This window comes from Pseudophryne corroboree, chromosome 4 (assembly GCF_028390025.1).
Source record: "Pseudophryne corroboree isolate aPseCor3 chromosome 4, aPseCor3.hap2, whole genome shotgun sequence".
Taxonomy (NCBI): Eukaryota; Metazoa; Chordata; class Amphibia; order Anura; family Myobatrachidae; genus Pseudophryne; species Pseudophryne corroboree.
Window position 1 is genome coordinate 337707280 of NC_086447.1, and position 21536 is coordinate 337728815.

Consider the following 21536-nt stretch of genomic DNA (forward strand, 5'->3'; position numbering starts at 1 on the left):
AGCATCTCAATCTCTTGTCAAGCCACTCCAGAACAACAAACAAGAACTGGTCTGTTGCTCAGTGGTCCAAAAGTCCTCATTTCTGTCGAGAGCAAATTTTGCATATCATTTGGAAACCAAGGTCCCAGAGTATGGAGGAAGAATGGAGAGGCACACAATCCAAGATGCTTGAAGTCCAGTGTGAAGTTTACACAGTCTGTGTTGATTTGGGGAGCTATGTCATCTGCTGGTGTTGGTCCACTGTGCTTTATTAAGCCCAGAGTCAACGCAGCCATCTACCAGGACATTTTAGAGCACTTCATGCTTCCTTCAGCAGACAAGCTTTATGGAGATGCTGACTTCATTTTCCAGAAGGACTTGGCACCTGCCCACACTGCCAAAACTACCAAAAAGCTGGTTCAATGACTGTGGGATTACTATGCTGGATTGGCCAGCAAACTATCTGAACCCCATAGAGAATGTATGGGGCATTGCCAAGAGAAAGATGAGAGACATGAGACCGAACAATGCAGAAGAGCTGAAGGCCGCTATTGAAGCATCCTGGTCTTCCATAACACCTCAGCAGTGCCACAGGCTGATAGAATCCATGCCACGCCGCATTGAGGCAGTAATTCATGCAAAAGGGGCCCAAACAAAGTACTGAGTACATATGCATGATTATACTTTTCAGAGGGCCGACATTTCTGTATTTAAAATCCTTTTTTAATTTATTTTTATTTTATGTAATATTTTAATTTTCTGAGATTTTGGATTTGGGGTTTTCCTAAACCACAATCATCACAATTATAACATATAAAGGCTTGAAATATCTCACTTTGCATGTAATGAGTCTATATAATATATTAGTTTCACCTTTTAAGTTGAATTACTGAAATAAATGAACTTTTGCACGATATTCTAATTTTCTGAGTTTCACCTGTACCTATCAGGTAAGCCGAAATCGGGTGGTCAGTCCGATAATTGTAAAGGTGTGTACCCAGCTTAACTGTAATGCCATTCATATGTTTTTTTTTTTTTATGTGAGACTGGGGTAACTAATACTACACATTCTTTGCATCAAGTATAGAATGTAGATATCCTATATGTGTGACTGCTAGTTGATCTGTAGCTTGCATTTCATTTATACTGAAAATTTGATATCTCTTTAAAGGGAAGAAGTTGAGTGTGATCTCATATTTCTAGGCTTACTGATCCTAGAAAATCGACTTAAGCCAGAGACAAGTGCGGTATTGCAGGAGCTCAGCGAAGCCAACATTAGAACTGTGATGGTGACAGGTACTGTATATATTCGTTCATATATTTATTGTAATTGATGATAAGAACTGTAGTTTTAGACTGGTAGGCGTTAGAATTCAATACATGTTATAAATCTGAACAATTGTATAACTCTACAAGTTAATTTATTGATGACCCATCATTATTACTAGAGATGTGTGCCAACCCCTGTAGTTTGGTTTAAACTCGTTGTTGGATTTTGGTTTCGCCAAAACTGCCCTCACATGTTTTGGATCTGTATTTTTTTTTAACTGATAAAAACTGCTAAAGTCACAAAAGATGGGCTTGTTTTTGTTCCTACAGTATTATTAATCTTAATAACATTAAGTTCCAGTCATTTCCAGTCAATTCTGACAACAACACAGCTCATAATATTTTGTTCACCAATAATGACCAAAGGCTGCAGCGAGCTGGCTGATTACTAAGGGCCTAATTTAGATCTGATTTCTGTAGCAAATTTGTTAGCTAATGGGCAAAACCATGGGGGTCATTCCGAGTTGTTCACTCGTTAGTTTTTTTTCGCAACGGAGCGATTAGTCGCAAACTACGCTTGCGCAATGTTCGCAGTGTGCCTGCGCCAAGTAAATTTGCAAAAAAGTTTGGTATTTTACTCACGGCGTAATGAAGAAATTTAATCGTACTGGTGATCGTAGTGTGATTGACAGGAAGTGGGTGTTTCTGGGCGGAAACTGGCCGTTTTATGGGTGTGTGCGAAAAAACGCTGGCGTTTCTGGGAAAAACGCGGGAGTGTCCGAATAAATGGGGGAGTGTCTGGGCGAACGCTGGGTGTGTTTGTGACGTGAAACCAGGAACGAAACTGACTGAACTGATCGCAGTGTAGGAGTAAGTCTCGAGCTACTCAGAAACTGCTGTGAAATTTCTATTCGCAATTCTGCTAATCTTTCGTTTGCAAATCTGCTATGCTAAGATACACTCCCAGAGGGCGGCGGCTTAGCGTGTGCAATGCTGCTAAAAGCAGCTAGCGAGCGAACAACTCGGAATGAGGGCCCATGTGCACTACAGGTGGGGCAGATATAACATTTGCAGAGAACGACAAATTTGGGTGAGTTATTTTGTTTCTGTGCAGGGTAAATACTTTCTGCTTTATTTTTACACTGCAATTTAGATTTCAGTTTGAACACACTACACCCAACACTAACTCTCTCTGCACATGTTATATCTGCCCCCCCCCCATGCAGTGCACATGGTTTTGCCCATTAGCTAACAAATTTGCTGCTGCGATCAGGGCCGGTTCTGGGGCTCTGTGCGCCCCGGGCGGCAATAGGGGGCGTGGCTTCGTACAGGGGGCGTGGTCATTTACGCCCCCAGTACAGACTGAAATGATGTGCGGTGCGCGATGACGTCATCGCGCACCGCACAGCAAAGGTTCTCTCCACGAAGGGAACTAGACGTGTAGTGTCTAGTTCCCTTCGTGGAGAGGACCTTTGCTGTGCACGATGACGTCATCGCTCACCGAACAGTAAAGGACCTGTCCACGAAGGGAAACTAGATGCATACGCGTCTAGTTTCCCTTCACAGCGGCAGCGGGCAGCGGGGGGCACAGCAGCAGCGGATCTTGCCCTGGTGCGGCGCCCTCCGGACGGCGCCCTGCACCCTTCGGAAGGCGGCGTCCCGGGCAAAAGTCCTGCTTGCCCGTGGCAAGATCTGCTACTGGCTGCGATCAGATCTGAATTAGGCCCTAAGTTTAAGAGCAGCGGAACAAACACACAGCAATTTATATCACATCTACAGCACATCTTTTTTTAACAAATGTCAACAACTTGGGTCGCTTAGCTTAGCCATCCAGCGACCTCGGTGCAAATTTTAGAACTAAAAATAATATTGTGAGGAGTGAGGTGTTCAGAATAGACTGGAAATGACTGAAAATTATAGTTATTGGGGTTGATAATACTATGGGATCAAAATTACCCCCAAATTCTATGATTTAAGCTGTTTGTCAGGGTTTTTTGTAAAAAAACACCCGAATCCAAAACACACCCGAATCCGACAAAAATTTTTTTGTTGGATTCGGGTGTTTTTCTTCAAAAACCCCTCAAAAATAGCTTAAATCATAGAATTTGGGGGTCATTTTGATCCCATAGTGGTCAGCAAATTTATGCACTGTCCTCCTACTATATACTGCGCACAACTACAATGCAGCACAGATATGGATAGTATACTTGACGACACAGAGGTAGAGCAATGGACTACTGTACCGTACTGCTATATATATATACTGGTGGTCTGCAAAATTCTGCACTGTCCTCCTACTATATACTGCACACAACTATAATGCAGCACAGATATGGATAGTATACTTGACGGCACAGAGGTAGAGCAATGGACTACTGTACCGTACTGCTATATATATATATATAATGGTGGTCAGCAAAATTCTGCACTGATCTTCTACTATATACTAGAGATGAGCGCCTGAAATTTTTCGGGTTTTGTGTTTTGGTTTTGGGTTCGGTTCCGCGGCCGTGTTTTGGGTTCGACCGCGTTTTGGCAAAACCTCACCGAATTTTTTTTGTCGGATTCGGGTGTGTTTTGGATTCGGGTGTTTTTTTCAAAAAACACTAAAAAACAGCTTAAATCATAGAATTTGGGGGTCATTTTGATCCCAAAGTATTATTAACCTCAAAAACCATAATTTACACTCATTTTCAGTCTATTCTGAATACCTCACACCTCACAATATTATTTTTAGTCCTAAAATTTGCACCGAGGTCGCTGTGTGAGTAAGATAAGCGACCCTAGTGGCCGACACAAACACCGGGCCCATCTAGGAGTGGCACTGCAGTGTCACGCAGGATGTCCCTTCCAAAAAACCCTCCCCAAACAGCACATGACGCAAAGAAAAAAAGAGGCGCAATGAGGTAGCTGTGTGAGTAAGATTAGCGACCCTAGTGGCCGACACAAACACCGGGCCCATCTAGGAGTGGCACTGCAGTGTCACGCAGGATGTCCCTTCCAAAAAACCCTCCCCAAACAGCACATGACGCAAAGAAAAAAAGAGGCTTTTTACTGATATTTGGTGTTTTGGATTTGACATGCTCTGTACTATGACATTGGGCATCGGCCTTGGCAGACGACGTTGCTGGCATTTCATCGTCTCGGCCATGACTAGTGGCAGCAGCTTCAGCACGAGGTGGAAGTGGATCTTGATCTTTCCCTAATTTTGGAACCTCAACATTTTTGTTCTCCATATTTTAATAGGCACAACTAAAAGGCACCTCAGGTAAACAATGGAGATGGATGGATTGGATACTAGTATACAATTATGGACGGGCTGCCGAGTGCCGACACAGAGGTAGCCACAGCCGTGAACTACCGCACTGTACTGTGTCTGCTGCTAATATATAGACTGGTTGATAAAGAGATAGTATACTCGTAACTAGTATGTATGTATAAAGAAAGAAAAAAAAACCACGGTTAGGTGGTATATACAATTATGGACGGGCTGCCGAGTGCCGACACAGAGGTAGCCACAGCCGTGAACTACCGCACTGTACTGTGTCTGCTGCTAATATATAGACTGGTTGATAAAGAGATAGTATACTCGTAACTAGTATGTATGTATAAAGAAAGAAAAAAAAACCACGGTTAGGTGGTATATACAATTATTGACGGGCTGCCGAGTGCCGACACAGAGGTAGCCACAGCCGTGAACTACCGCACTGTACTGTGTCTGCTGCTAATATATAGACTGGTTGATAAAGAGATAGTATACTCGTAACTAGTATGTATGTATAAAGAAAGAAAAAAAAACCACGGTTAGGTGGTATATACAATTATGGACGGGCTGCCGAGTGCCGACACAGAGGTAGCCACAGCCGTGAACTACCGCACTGTACTGTGTCTGCTGCTAATATATAGACTGGTTGATAAAGAGATAGTATACTCGTAACTAGTATGTATGTATAAAGAAAGAAAAAAAAACCAAGGTTAGGTGGTATATACAATTATGGACGGGCTGCCGAGTGCCGACACAGAGGTAGCCACAGCCGTGAACTACCGCACTGTACACTGGTTGATAAAGAGATAGTAGTATACTCGTAACAACTAGTATGACACTATGACGGTATAAAGAATGAAAAAAAAACCACGGTTAGGTGGTATATATTATAATAATAATACAATTATGGATGGACGGACTGCCTGCCGACTGCCGACACAGAGGTAGCCACAGCCGTGAACTACCGCACTGTACACTGGTTGATAAAGAGATAGTAGTATACTCGTAACAATTAGGATGACACTATGACGGTATAAAGAATGAAAAAAAAACCACGGTTAGGTGGTAGGTATATAATAATAAATAATACAATTCTGGTCGGACGGACTGCCTGCCGTGTGCCGACACAGAGGTAGCCACAGCCGTGAACTACCGCACTGTACACTGGTTGATAAAGAGATAGTAGTATACTCGTAACAATTAGGATGACACTATGACGGTATAAAGAATGAAAAAAAAACCACGGTTAGGTGGTAGGTATATAATAATAAATAATACAATTCTGGTCGGACGGACTGCCTGCCGTGTGCCGACACAGAGGTAGCCACAGCCGTGAACTACCGCACTGTACACTGGTTGATAAAGAGATAGTAGTATACTCGTAACAATTAGGATGACACTATGACGGTATAAAGAATGAAAAAAAAACCACGGTTAGGTGGTAGGTATATAATAATAAATAATACAATTCTGGTCGGACGGACTGCCTGCCGTGTGCCGACACAGAGGTAGCCACAGCCGTGAACTACCGCACTGTACACTGGTTGATAAAGAGATAGTAGTATACTCGTAACAATTAGGATGACACTATGACGGTATAAAGAATGAAAAAAAAACCACGGTTAGGTGGTAGGTATATAATAATAAATAATACAATTCTGGTCGGACGGACTGCCTGCCGTGTGCCGACACAGAGGTAGCCACAGCCGTGAACTACCGCACTGTACACTGGTTGATAAAGAGATAGTAGTATACTCGTAACAATTAGGATGACACTATGACGGTATAAAGAATGAAAAAAAAACCACGGTTAGGTGGTAGGTATATAATAATAAATAATACAATTCTGGTCGGACGGACTGCCTGCCGTGTGCCGACACAGAGGTAGCCACAGCCGTGAACTACCGCACTGTACACTGGTTGATAAAGAGATAGTAGTATACTCGTAACAACTAGTATGACACTATGACGACGGTATAAAGAATGCAAAAAAAAACCACAGTTAGGTGGTATATATTATAATAATAATACAATTATGGATGGACGGACTGCCTGCCGACTGCCGACACAGAGGTAGCCACAGCCGTGAACTACCGCACTGTACACTGGTTGATAAAGAGATAGTAGTATACTCGTAACAACTAGTATGACACTATGACGGTATAAAGAATGAAAAAAAAACCACGGTTAGGTGGTATATATTATAATAATAATACAATTATGGATGGACGGACTGCCTGCCGACTGCCGACACAGAGGTAGCCACAGCCGTGAACTACCGCACTGTACACTGGTTGATAAAGAGATAGTAGTATACTCGTAACAATTAGGATGACACTATGACGGTATAAAGAATGAAAAAAAAACCACGGTTAGGTGGTAGGTATATAATAATAAATAATACAATTCTGGTCGGACGGACTGCCTGCCGTGTGCCGACACAGAGGTAGCCACAGCCGTGAACTACCGCACTGTACACTGGTTGATAAAGAGATAGTAGTATACTCGTAACAATTAGGATGACACTATGACGGTATAAAGAATGAAAAAAAAACCACGGTTAGGTGGTAGGTATATAATAATAAATAATACAATTCTGGTCGGACGGACTGCCTGCCGTGTGCCGACACAGAGGTAGCCACAGCCGTGAACTACCGCACTGTACACTGGTTGATAAAGAGATAGTAGTATACTCGTAACAATTAGGATGACACTATGACGGTATAAAGAATGAAAAAAAAACCACGGTTAGGTGGTAGGTATATAATAATAAATAATACAATTCTGGTCGGACGGACTGCCTGCCGTGTGCCGACACAGAGGTAGCCACAGCCGTGAACTACCGCACTGTACTGTGTCTGCTGCTAATATAGACTGGTTGATATTTAAAGAGATATTAGTAGTATACAACAATACTATACTGGTGGTCAGGCACTGGTCACCACTCCTGCAGCAAAAGTGTGCACTGTTAATTAATATAATTGTACTCCTGGCTCCTGCTAACAACCTGCAGTGCTCCCCAGTCTCCCCCACAATTAATTATAAGCTTTTAATTTATACATTGATGACTGTGCAGCACACTGGGCTGAGCTGAGTGCACACAGACTGAGTCACACTGTGTGACTGACTGTGCTGTGTATCGTTTTTTTTTTCAGGCAGAGAACGGATATAGCAGAGAGAAGTGAACGGATATATTATATTAAATAAAAGTTAACTAGCAACTGCACTGGTCACTGACTGTGGTAAACTAACTCTGTCTGCGACTCTGCACAATCTCTCTCTATCTAATCTATCTATCTCTATTCTAATGGAGAGGACGCCAGACACGTCCTCTCCCTATCAATCTCAATGCACGAGTGAAAATGGCGGCGACGCGCAGCTCCTTATATAGAATCCGAGTCTCGCGATAGAATCCGAGCCTCGCGAGAATCCGACAGCGTCATGATGACGTTCGGGCGCGCTCGGGTTAACCGAGCAAGGCGGGAAGATCCGAGTCGCTCGGACCCGTGGAAAAAAAAGTGAAGTTCGTGCGGGTTCGGATTCAAAGAAACCGAACCCGCTCATCTCTACTATATACTGCACACAACTACAATGCAGCACAGGTATGGATGGATAGTATTCTTGACGACACAGAGGTAGAGCAATGGACTACTGTACCATACTGCTATATATATATATATATATATATATATATATATATATATATATATATATATATATACTGGTGGTCAGCAAATTTATGCACTGTCCTCCTACTATATACTGCGCACAACTACAATGCAGCACAGATATGGATAGTATACTTGATGACACAGAGGTAGAGCAATGGACTACTGTACCGTACTGCTATATATATATGCTGGTGGTCAGCAAAATTCTGCTCTGTCCTCCTACTATATACTGCGCACAACTACAATGCAGCACAGATATGAATAGTATACTTGACGACACAGAGGTAGAGCAATGGACTACTGTACCTTACTGCTATATATATATATATATATATATATATATATATATATACACACTCACTTTTCCCATGGCTGAAAAAAGAATTAGACCAGCACTCACGTTTTAGTTGAAGAAAAAAGGGGTTTTTTATTCCTGATAAGACATCAAGGATACGTCAAGGATACACCCCACTGTTTACAGTACGCCCAACAGCCGTTTCAACACTTGGTGGTCTTCATCAGGGTCCTGCCCCTGATGAAGACCACCAAGTGTTGAAACGGCTGTTGGGCGTACTGTAAACAGTGGGGTGTATCCTTGACGTATCCTTGATGTCTTATCAGGAATAAAAAAACCCTTTTTTTCTTCAACTAAAACGTGAGTGCTGGTCTAATTCTTTTTTCAGCCATGGGAAAAGTGAGTGTGTATATCAATCATTAGGACCTTGCACCAATTAATTTTTGACTTTAGACATAGAGTGCTGTCACTTTGCCATATTTTATATATATATATATATATATATATATATATATATATACTGGTGGTCAGCAAAATTCTGCACTGTCCTCCTACTATATACTGCGCACAACTGCAATGCAGCACAGATATGGATAGTATATTTGACGACACAGAGGTAGAGCAATGGACTACTGTACCTTACTGCTATATATATATATATATATATATATATATATATATATATATATATATATATATATACTGGTGGTCAGCAAAATTCTGCACTGTCCTCCTACTATATACTGCGCACAACTGCAATGCAGCACAGATATGGATAGTATATTTGACGACACAGAGGTAGAGCAATGGACTACTGTACCGTACTGCTATATATATATATATATATATATATATATATATATATATATATATATACTGGTGGTCAGCAAAATTCTGCACTGTCCTCCTACTATATACTGCGCTCAACTACAATGCAGCACATATATGGATAGTATACTTTACGACACAGAGGTAGAGCAATGGCCTACTGTACCGTACTGCTATATATATATATACTGGTGGTCAGCAAAATTCTGCACTGTCCTCCTACAATGCTGTACAGATATGGAGCGTTTTCAGGCGGAGAACGTAGATATTTGCAGCACACTGAGAACAGAAATTTGCAGCACACCGAGCACAGATATTTGCAGCACAGTGAACGTGTACACAGAAACTGAGAGAACGCAGCCACGTCCTCTCGCTATCATCTCCAAAGCACGAGTGAAAATGGCGGCGATGCGCTGTTCCTTATATAGAATACGAATATCGCGAGAATACGACAGCGGGATGATGATGTTCGGGCGCGCTCGGCTTAACCGAGCAAGGCGGGAAGATCCGATGCTGCCTCGGAACCGTGTAAAATAGGTGAAGTTCGGGGGGATTCGGATCTCGAGGAACTGAACCCGCTCATCTCTAATATATATATATATATATATATATATATATTTATGTGTATATATATATATATATATTTATGTGTATATATATATATATATATATATATATATATATATATATATATATATACAAAGCTCAATAGGAGGCGGCACTCGGTGACTTTTCAAATATCAAAAGCGTGTATTGTGGTACATCAACGTTTCGGGGACCCCCGTCCCCTTCATCAGGATAACCAAACATAACAAGTGACAGTGTTTAAATAGATCACACTCACCCCCATTTTTCGCGTTGTCCCGCTGCAAACACCGCTGGCCACGCTGCTCCGGCTTCCTGTCTGGCGTCCCGGCGCACATCCTGTGACGCGGAACTGCCGTCTTGGTTGCCAGGCGGGTGGTCATGACGACGCTGTAAACAAATATATATATTAGAGATGAGCGGGCTCGGTTCTCAGAGAACCGAACCCTACTGAACTTTACATCTTGAGCCCGGATCCGAGTCAAGCTCGGGTTTTCCCGCCTGACTCGGAAACCCAAAAGCGGCAAAACGTCATCATCCCGCTGTCGGATTCTCGCGGGATTTGGATTCCATATAAGGAGCCACGCGTCACGCCCATTTTAACTCCAGTCTCGGAGAGTGTATAGAGAGGACGTGTCCTCAGTGTCTGTGTGTTTGGGGTGGGAAAGTGGGGAGGCAAGTGTTGTGCTGCTCAGTCCAGTCCAGTGTAGTCACTCAGTGTATTGTGCTGCACATGTCCAGCCAGTCACAGTGTTGGTGTTCTCTGCTGCCATATATCCAGTGTAGCTGTATAAGTGGTGCTGTGTAGTGCAGACCAGTCCAGTGTAGTCAGTGTATTGTGCTGCATCAGTCCAGCCATTCACAGTGTTAGTGTTCTCTGCTGCCATATATCCAGTGTAGCTGTATAAAGTGGTGCTGTGTTGTGCAGACCAGTCCAGTGTATTGTGCTGCATCAGTCCAGCCAGTCACAGTGTTGGTGTTCTCTGCTGCCATATATCAAGTGTAGCTGTATAAAGTGGTGCTGTGTTGTGCAGACCAGTGGTAGTGTCCTGTCTCATCAGTAATTCCAGTGACAATATACGCTGCTGGTATATGTCCACTGCTGCAGTATAATAATTATAACAACAACCTGTTGTGCTGCATCAGACCAGTAGTAGTGTCCTATCTCATCAGTCATTCCAGTCATTCCTGTGCCGCATATTGTCTTGTATAACTCCCAAAAAATAATGAAGAACAAAAATTTTGAGGAGAAAATAGGGAAATATCAAGAAGAACCACTCCCTCTTAGTGCTGAAGCTGCTGCCACTAGCCATGACATAGACAATGAAATGCCATCAACGTCGTCTGCCAAGGCCGATGCCCAATGTGATAGTAGAGGGCATGTAAAATCCAAAAAGCCAAAGTTTAGTAAAAAGAACCAAAAAAAGAAATTTAAATTATCTGAGGAGAAACATAAACTTGCCAATATGCCATTTACGACACGGAGTGGCAAGGAACGGCTGAGGCCCTGGCCTATGTTCATAGCTAGTGGTTCAGCTTCACATGATGATGGAAGCCCTCATCCTCCCGCTAGAAAAATTAAAAGAGTTAATCTGGAAAGAGCACAAAAAAGAACTGTGCATTCTGGGATGGTATCACAAATCCCCAAGGAGAGTCCAAGTGTCTCGGCGGTTGTGATGCCTGACCTTCCCAACACTGGATGGTAGCTCTTTCCACCATTTGCACGCCCCCTGCAAGTGCTGGAAGGAGCACCCACAGTCCAGTTCCTGATATTCAAATTGAAGATGTCACTGTCGAAGTACACCAGGATGAGGATATGGGTGTTGCTGGTGCTGAGGAGGAAGTTGACGATGAGGATTCTGATGGTGATGTGGTTTGTTTAAGCCAGGCACCGGGGGAGACACCTGTTGTACGTGGGACGTAGAAGCCCATTGTGATGCCTGGGCAAACTACCAAAAAAGCCACCTCTTCGGTGTGGAATTATTTCTCCACAAATCCGGACAACAGGTGTCAAGCCATCTGTTGCCTCTGTCAATCTGTAATAAGTAGGGGTAAGGATGTTAACCACCTAGGAACATCCTCCCTTATACGTCACCTGCTGCACATTCATCAGAAGCCAGTGTCAAGTTGTGAAACTTTGGGTAAGGGCATAAGCAGTCCACTGACACCTAAATCTCTTCTTCCTCCTGTACCCAAGCTCCTGCAAGCCACACCACCAACTCCCTCAACGTGAACTTCCTCCTCAGTCAGGAACGTCCGTAGTCCTGCTGGCCATGTCACTGTCAAGACTGAGGAGTCCTCTCCTAACCGGGATTCCTCCGTAGGATCTTTGAGTGTTACGCCTGCTGTTGTTGCCGCTGCTGTTGTTGCTGCTGGGAGTCAATCGTCATCCCAAAGGGGAAGTCGGAAGACCACTTGTACTACTTCCAGTAAGCAATTGACTGTCCAACAGTCCTTTGTGAGGAAGATGTAATATGACAGCAGTCATCCTTTTGCAAAGCAGATAACTGAGGCCATGACAGCTATGTTGGTGTTAGAAGTGCGTCCGGTATCCACCATTAGTTTAGTGGTACTTAGAGATTTGATGGAGATAGTGTGTCCCCGGTATCAAATCCTATCTAGGTTCCACTTCTCTAGGCAGGCAATACCGAGAATGTACACAGACGTCAGAAAAAGAGTCACCAGTTTCTTACAAAAAGCGGTTGTATCCAGTGTCCACTTAACCACGGACATGTGGACAAGTGGAACAGGGCAGACTAAGGACTATATGACTGTAGCAGCCCACTGGGTAGATGTATGGCCTTCCGCAGCGGCACCAGTAGCAGCATCTCTCCAAATGCCAACTCGTTCCTAGGCAGGCTACGCTATGTATCACCGCTTTCCATAAGAGGCACACAGCTGACAACCTCTTACGCAAACTGAGGAACATCTTACCCCAATTGGACTCTCCTGGGGATTTGTGATATCGGACAACGCCACCAATATTGTGCGTGCTTTACATCTGGGCAAATTCCAGCATGTCCCATGTTTTGCAAATACAATTAATTTGGTGGTGCAGAATTTTTTTAAAAATTAGGGGTGTGCAGGAGATGCTGTCGGTGGTCCGAAAAATTGTGGACTACTTTCGGCATTCTGCCACTGCGTGCCAAAGACTGGAGCACCAGCAAACACTCCTGAACCTGCCCCGCCATCAACTGAAGCAAGAGATGGTAACGAGGTGGAATTCAACACTCTATATGCTTCAGAGGATAGAGGAGCCGCAAAAGGCCATTCAAGCCTATACATCCACCTACGATATAGGCAAAGGAGGGGTAATGCACCTGACTCAAGCGCAGTGGAGAATGATTTCCATCTTGTGCAAGGTTCTCCAACCCTTTGAACTTGCCACACATGAAGTTAGTTCAGACACTGCCAGCTTGAGTCAGGTCATTCCCCTCATCAGGCTTTTGCAGAAGCAGCTGGAGAAATTGAAAGAGGAGCAATTCCGCAAAGTATGTGGGACTTGTGGATGGAGCCCTGCATTCACTTTGCCAGGATTCAAGGGTGGTCAATCTGTTGAAATCAGAGCACTAAATTTTGGCCACCGTGCTCGATCCTAGGTTTAAAGCCTACGTTGTTTCTATCTTTTCAGCAGACACAGGTGTGCAGAGGTGCAAAGACCTGCTGGTTAGTAAATTGTCAACTCAAGCGGAACGTGACCCGTCAACAGCTCCTCCTTCAATTTCTCCCGTCACTGGGGCTGCAAGGAAAAGGATAAGATTTCCTAGCACACCCGCTGGCGGTGATGCAGGGCAGTCAGGAGCAAAAGCTGACATCTGGTCCGGACTGAAGGACCTGCCAACGATTACTGACATGTCTACTGTCACTGCATATGATTCTGTCACCATTGAAAGAATGGTGGAGGATTATATGAGTGACAGCATCCAAGTAGGCATGTTAGACAGTCCGTACTTATACTGGCAGGAAAAAGAGGCAATTTGGAGGCCCTTGCACAAACTGGCTTTATTTTACCTAAGTTGCCCCCCCCTCTAGTGCGTAATCCAAAAGAGTGTTTAGTGCAGCCGGTAACCTTGTCAGCGATCGGCGTAGGAGGTTACTTCCACTAAATGTGGAGAAGATGATGTTCATCGAAATAAATTAAAATTCCTCCGGGAAGACCTTTACCAGCAATTGCCTCCAGAAAGTACACAGGAACCTGTGATAGTGGATTCCAGTGGGGACAAATTAATACTCAGTGAGGAGGATGTACATGGTGAAATGGGTGAGGAATCAGAGGATGACGATGAGGTGGACATCTTGCCTCTGTAGAGCCAGTTTGTGCAAGGGGGCCCAAACAAACCAGTCATTTCAGCCACAGTCATGTAGCAGACCCTGTCATTGAAATTATTGGTTTATTAAAGTGTGTATGTCCTGTTTATACAAAACAAGGGTGGGTGGGAGGGCCCAAGGACAATTCCATCTTGCACCTCTTTTTCTTCTTTGCATCATGTGCTGTTTGGGGAGAAGTTTTTTAAATCTGCCATCCTGTCTTCCACTGCAGTGCCACTCCTAGATGGGCCAGGTGTTTGTGCCGCACACTTGTGTTGCTTAGCTTAGTCATACAGCTACCTCATTGCACCTCTTTTACTTCTTTGCATCATGTGCTGTTTGGGGCCTATTTTTAAATCTGCCATCCTGTCTGTAACTGCAGTTCCACTCCTAGATGGACCAGGTGTTTGTGCCGCACACTTGTGTCGCTTAGCTTGGCCATCCAGCTACCTAATTGCACCTCTTTTTCTTCTTTGCATCATGTGCTGTTTGGGGACTAGTTTTTGAATAGTGCCATCTTGTCTGCAACTGCAGTGCCACTCCTAGATAGGCCAGGTGTTTGTACCGCACACTTGTGTCGCTTAGCTTAGTCATACAGCCACCTCGGTGCAACATTTAGGCCTAAAAACAATATTGTGAGGTGTCAGGTGTTCAGAATAGATTGGAAATTAGTGGAAATGATTGTTATTGAGGTTATTAATACTGTAGGAGCTAAATTACCCCCAAATTCTGTGATTTTAGCGGTTTTTATTTTTTTTTTAAAAATCATCCAGAACCAAAACCAAAACCCGAAAGGGTGGTTTGGCAAAATCAAGCCAAAACCAAAACACGAAAATGGAATTAGAACCAAAACCAAAACACAAAACACGAAAAGTGCCCGCCGCACATCTCATATATATACAGAGAACCCTGCACTCTACTTAGCAGCTTCATTCACCTTAATTCTTTAGTATACATCTTAATAAACAATGGAGTTTTGGTTTATGAATTGTACAATGCATGTAAGCTTGCGGCCCACTCCACGGGACCCCATTTCACCGCAAGTCCTACTCTGTCACATAAACTTTAACACAGATTTTTTAAGGACCTGTCTACTGCTGTCTTATATGGGCAAATGTTCTTACCTGGTTTAAAGCTTACCTGCCACGCTTATTTTCATTTATTTTGTACGCTCTGGACATGGCTACTAATAACAAATGCACAGACAAAATTCTTAAAGCTATGTCTGCAAATGCTAGGAGCTTAGGAGACAAAATTCCAGAGCTAATTGCGATAATGACAAGGGATAACCTGGATTTTGTGGCAATTACAGAGTCTTGGTGCAATGAGAATCATGACTGGGACTTAGCTATACCAGGATACAATTTATTTAGGAAAGATAGAATAGGAAGAATAGGAGGAGGGGTAGCAATGTATGTGAAAAAAGCATAAATGCTACTTTAATACAAAATATTGAAGCCAAAACTGAGGCCCTTTGGGTCACCATAGAGACTGGGAAGAAGGACATTATTCGCATTGGGGTGATCTATAGACCACCAGGCCAGGGGCAGGATTTGGACAGGAACCTATTGTTGGACATCTCTAAAATGGCTTTTAAGGGAGAAGTCATAATCATGGGAGACTTTAATTTACCTGATGTAAATTGGGAGGGGTCTTTTGCAAGTTCAGCTACAAGTGGCAAATTTCTACATTCCTTACAGGGAGCATCTCTCAAGCAATTGGTGAGGGAGCCCACTCGCAAAGACTCAATATTAGATCTAATTCTTACAAATGGTGATAGGATATCTGATATATATGTGGGTGAGCACCTGGGATCCAGTGATCTTCAAGCAGTATGGTTTAGTATAAAGACAGGATCCAACTCCTGTCACACAAAAACAAAGGTGTTGGATTTTAGAAATGCTGACTTTGCAAAAATGGGGAGATGTTTAAGTGATTCATTGGCAGACTGGAGGAACTTGGAAGGAGTGCAGGAGAGGTGGAAAAAACTAAAAAGTGCAATACTAAGTGCAACAGACCTTTGTATCAAAATGGTTAGGAAAAGCACCAGGAAAAGGAAGCCAGTGTGGTCCACAAAAGAAGTATCAACTAGTGTGAAAGCAAAAAAGATGGCTTTTAGGAAATACAAACAGACTCAAAATAATAACGACAAAGAGGTGTATCTGGACAGATGGAAGGATGCTAAGAAAGTGATCAGACGTGCAAAGGCAGAAGCTGAGGAGAAAATGGCCCAGTCAGTAGATAAAGGGGGCAAAACTTTTTTTAAGTATATAAATGAAAGGATAAAATCAAATGGAGGAATAATAAGACTTAAGACAGAGAGTGGGCATTTGGTGGAGGGAGACAAGGCAATAGCAGATCACCTAAATAATTATTTTTGCTCAGTATTTACTGAGGAGAAGAAGAAGGGATGGGGCCACAGTTAAGTTGCAAGGACATTCATAAAAATAAGGTAGATGAAAATACATTTACAGAGGAGAAGGTCCTAACAGAACTTTCAAAACTAAAAGTGGATAAATCAATGGGACCAGATGGGATACACCCAAGGATACTCAAAGAGCTAAAAGATGTGCTGGTTACACCTTTAACAGAATTATTTAACCAGTCACTAAATACAGGTGCTATTCCAGAGGACTGGAAAAGAGCAAATGTAGTTCCACTGCACAAAAGTGGAAGCAAGGAAAAAGCAAGTAACTACAGACCAGTAAGCCTTACATCAGTAGTAGGGAAAGTAATGGAAAAACTATTAAAAGAAAGAGTAGTGGAATATCTTAAATCAAACAATTTACAGGATCCAAAACAGCATGGATTTACTGGTGGGAGATCATGCCAAACAAATCTTATTGACTTTTTTACTCTGTGATGAAAATAATAGATCAAGGGGGAGCTGTAGATGTAGCATATCTAGACTTTAGTAAGGCATTTGACACTGTCCCACATCGCAGACTGCTAAATAAACTTGAAAGCCTGGGGGTGGATTATAAATCGGTTAAATGGATAAGAACCTGGTTGCAGGATAGGAAACAGACAGTTTCCAGCAATCTATGGAGGGAAATGTTACCAGTGGAGTACCCCAGGGATCTGTACTTGGTCCTGTTCTCTTTAATATCTTTGTTGGTGACATTGCAGATGGTATTGAAGGGAAGATATGCCTTTTTGCAGATGATACAAAGATATGCAACAGGGTAGACACACCGGGAGGGGTCAAACAAATGATTAATGACCTAGGTAGGCTTGAGAAATGGTCAAGAACGTGGCAACTACAGTTTAATGCTAAAAGATGCAAAATCATGCACTAGGGTCTCAAAAACCCAAAGGCTAAGTATAGTATCAAGGGTACTATAATGGAAACTACTGAGGAGGAAAGAGATTTAGGAGTCACTATTTCAAGTGACTTGAAGGCAGGAAAGCAATGCAACAAAGCAATGAGAAAGGCAAGTCAGATGCTTGGTTGCATAGGGAGAGGAATCAGTAGCAGGAAAAAAGAAGTGATAATGCCACTGTATAGGTCATTGGTACGGCCCCATCTGGAATACTGTGTCCAGTTCTGGAGACCCTATCTCCAGAAGGATATAAATACATTAGAGAGTGTACAAAGAAGGGCAACTAAAATGGTGCATGGCCTACATCACAAAACTTACCCGGAAAGGCTAAAAGATCTTAACATGTATAGTTTGGAGGAGAGAAGGGAAAGGGGGGACATGATAGAAACTTTCAAATATATCAAGGGTCTTAACAAAGTTCAGGAGGGAAACATTCTTCAAAGGAAAAGAAGTATTAGAACTCGAGGGCATACATTGAGACTGGAGGGGGGGAGGTTCAGGGGAAATTTAAGGAAAAATTACTTCGCAGAAAGGGTAGTGGATAAGTGGAATAGCCTCCCATCAGAAATGTTAGAGGCTAAGACTGTAGGGCAATTTAAACATGCTTGGGACAGGCATATGAATATCCTTACAAAGAATTAAGGTTAAAAAAGGGTTGAGATTGCCTAAAGGATAAAATAAAAAAGGGGCAGACTAGATGGGCCAAGTGGTTCTTATCTGCCGTCAAATTCTATGTTTCTATGTTTCTATGGCTTTTATGATGTAAGACAGTCACCAACACAACTACACAAGTGTGCTTACCTGGTTTAAAGCTCACCTGCCAACTGTCTTATGGCTTTCAAAGTGAGACAGTCACCAACACACCTAAACAGCAGCTGACCCAGGTTAAAAGTCAATGAGCTTAGGGGTGCATGAGAGAGAGATATGATCACAAATGGGCCAATTAAAAATTAACCCTATTATACACATACTGTACGGGGATCCACTGCACTCTCCATTCCCAGGAGAGGGGTGCACTCACGTACTTCCCACCCCTAGGTTGGGGTTTGGTGGGCTAATTTATATATATACATATATATATATATATATATTTATATATATATATATATATATATTAAACATAGACATTTATATGAAAATAGGAGGGGGGGGGTGGAAGTACGTCAGTATGCAGTTTTCCGATCGTATAGGTACAGCAACATACTGGCTTCGGTAGTATTACATAGTTGTAACAATAAAACTCAAATCACATGTCGTACACAAAAGACAAATAGACTGATAGAGAAATATGGAAGTGTTAATAAAGAAGAGCAAAACAATTTAATAAAAGCCACTTAACTGGCATGGTCAGATTTCATGAAACTGCGGCGTCCCACCCTGTCCCCCCGTTTTTGACGAGGAGATCCATTCTGCAGATGTGCATAATATAATGTTTAAATATTTTAAAAAATACTTTTTCAACTTGATTAAATAAAATGAATTTAAAAAAAACAATGTTTTAACGCTTTTGAAGGGAAAATCGTCCGTTAAGTGGTTGGTAAAGGGACAGGTTGGTGGTCTAAAGTATAGGTATATATTTAGTGCGTATGGTCACCAGAATTTCTTAGTGTTCTGTAATCACTCCATAGGAACCACCTAATAAGTGGACAGGAGTTTGAAGAGGTGTAAGCCGCCCCGGCGGTTTCAAACTCGAAATGTGATTGAACTGCATTTTCAATAGTCTCTAGCATGTGAATTATGTTCGTGCGCCAATGGTGCGCGAGGAGTATCTTGGTGGCAATTAAGATATGATTCATTATGTATCTGTCATTATTTGACAGGTGTCCTGTGTAGATATGTAGGAGAGCTAATTTGGGGTGAGGGGATACCCCAAAGCCTAACACTTTAGATATATCAGAATACTGAGATCCATAAATTAGTGATAGCTGGGCACGACCAGAAGATATATGATAAAGATCCTATATTGCCACATTCTTGCCAGCAATTCCGTGATATGTCACTGTTCATTTTATGTAACCGAATTGGAGTTAAATATACTCTGTGTAAAAGTTTGCTGATCCGCTCTGTCAGTCCCTCTATTGGTTACCGGTATTCTACCATGTTCTACCATGTTAAATATAAAATACTTTTACTTACATTCAAGGCTATTAACCAAACTGCACCATCATAAATTTCCTCACTCATCTCAAAATATCTCCCTACCAGACCTCTCCGCTCTGCACAAGATCTGCGTCTCTCCTCCACATGTATTACCTGTCCCCACTCAAAATTACAGGACTTTATCCAGGCTTCACCCACTCTGTGGAATGCCTTCCCATGCACAATAAGACTCCCCTCTTGTCTCCAAACCTTTAAACGTTCCCTGAAAACTCATCTCTTCAGACAAGCCTATCAAATTCCACACCCACCCACATAACCTTCAATGCTTCCCTATCCAGTTACATCCTCTCTGTACAGTCCACATAACCTCACATTTTGTCTTCCAACATTGCTGGGTGATCATATCATACAACCCATTAAGAACCTAGCAATCTGGTGGACCATTATACAATAGGTAGTATCTATCCTTGTGTATCAATGCCTTTAGCCCTATAGATTGTAAGCTTGCGAGCAGGACCTTCCTACATCTATGTCTGTCTGTCTTTGCCCAGTTTTGTGCCATAACTGTTGTTCTAATTGTAAAGCGCAACGGAATAAGCTGCGCTATATAAGAAACTGTTAATAAATAATAAATAAAGTTTATAGGATGCTTCAATATGGTTGGTGCATTTCGATATTCGTTGGGCTTGTTGAAACAGCAATTCCCATTCTTCATTTGTTATACCACAATTCAAATCTACCTCCCATTTAGTTTGACAGGGTAATTTATGCTGGTTCTGAATTGCGTTCAAAAAAGTGTACCAACGTGATATAGAACCCTAGTACCACTTTTGGTAAGTAATTCACAAATATAAATAGAGATAGAAGAGGGTTTATGGGGATATGGTGATGTCTGCTTCCACCAGTGTCGTATTTGTAAAAATGTATAGAAATCTCTATGGGACACTGAATATTGGGAGTTAATTGTCAGACATATTTGTTGAAAACAGAATAAAGTAGGTGATGCTAAGAATTGCAAAGTATCCTCAGTTAGAGTCGGGAGTTTAGTTCCATTTAAAAAGTTATCAATTAAAGGTATAGTGGGTTGAGGGGTCAAGGGGTCATCCTTTAAGTTATATAGGGATGAATAGTATTCGGCAAAGGCATTTGCTATGTCTGAGGGATTAGATACCTTTATCGAGCCTAAGGTGTTTATTGATTTCACACGGTCTCTAGAAGCTTTCACCCTCAGTTTTCGTGCAAGAATTCTGCCTGCTTTGTCACCATGGGTGTAGAATTTTTGCTTTAATTTAAATAGATTTTTATGGACCTCCTGAAGTGAGATCTTATTCATTTCTTCTCTGGCAGTCATGAGAGTCCGATAAATATTTTTATTATTTGGAGATAATTTGTTTATTTTCTAATTCTAAAATGAGAGCTTCCAGCTCCACCTGTTTCTGAAAGGAAGTTTTTCTAATACGTGCTGCAGCCTGAATAGCCACACCCCTGACCACTGCCTTCAAAGCACACCAATTATTGAATTGAGACGTATCCTCAGGATGGTTCATCTCTAAGTATTGAGAGATGGCTAGAGTAAGGGATTGCTTGGCTACTAAGTCTTCCAGTAAGTAATCTCCAAAGCGCCATATTCTGGTTGGGACTTTAGAGGGAGTTACAAATTTAAGAGAAGAGCGGAATGATCCGGCCAGGACACCGGCAAGATAGAGGCCTTTTTTACCTGTTGTAAGGTCCACTTTTCGGAAATGGCTAGATCAATTCTCGAGAAAGAGGAATGGACCAGAGAAAAAAATGTGTAGTCCCTACAGGAAGGATTTTTAGCCCTCCATATATCATACAGTTCATATTCGTGAAGAATATTTCGAAAGGCTCGAGAACTATCATATGTTGTGGTCGGGCGCAACAGGCAATGAGTA

The 21536-nt window shown here is 42.3% G+C and overlaps 1 protein-coding gene across 3 annotated transcripts in view; it reads left to right on the forward strand.

Moving 5' to 3' along the window:
- The window catches only part of LOC134909504 (probable cation-transporting ATPase 13A4), a 293601-nt gene that overhangs the window by 165358 nt on the left and 106707 nt on the right, over positions 1 to 21536 (forward strand). For all 3 annotated transcript variants that reach the window (XM_063916441.1, XM_063916439.1, XM_063916440.1), the window contains one exon: positions 1151 to 1275. In XM_063916441.1, the coding sequence (XP_063772511.1) occupies positions 1151 to 1275 (125 nt within the window). The remainder of the gene's footprint in view (positions 1 to 1150; positions 1276 to 21536) is intronic.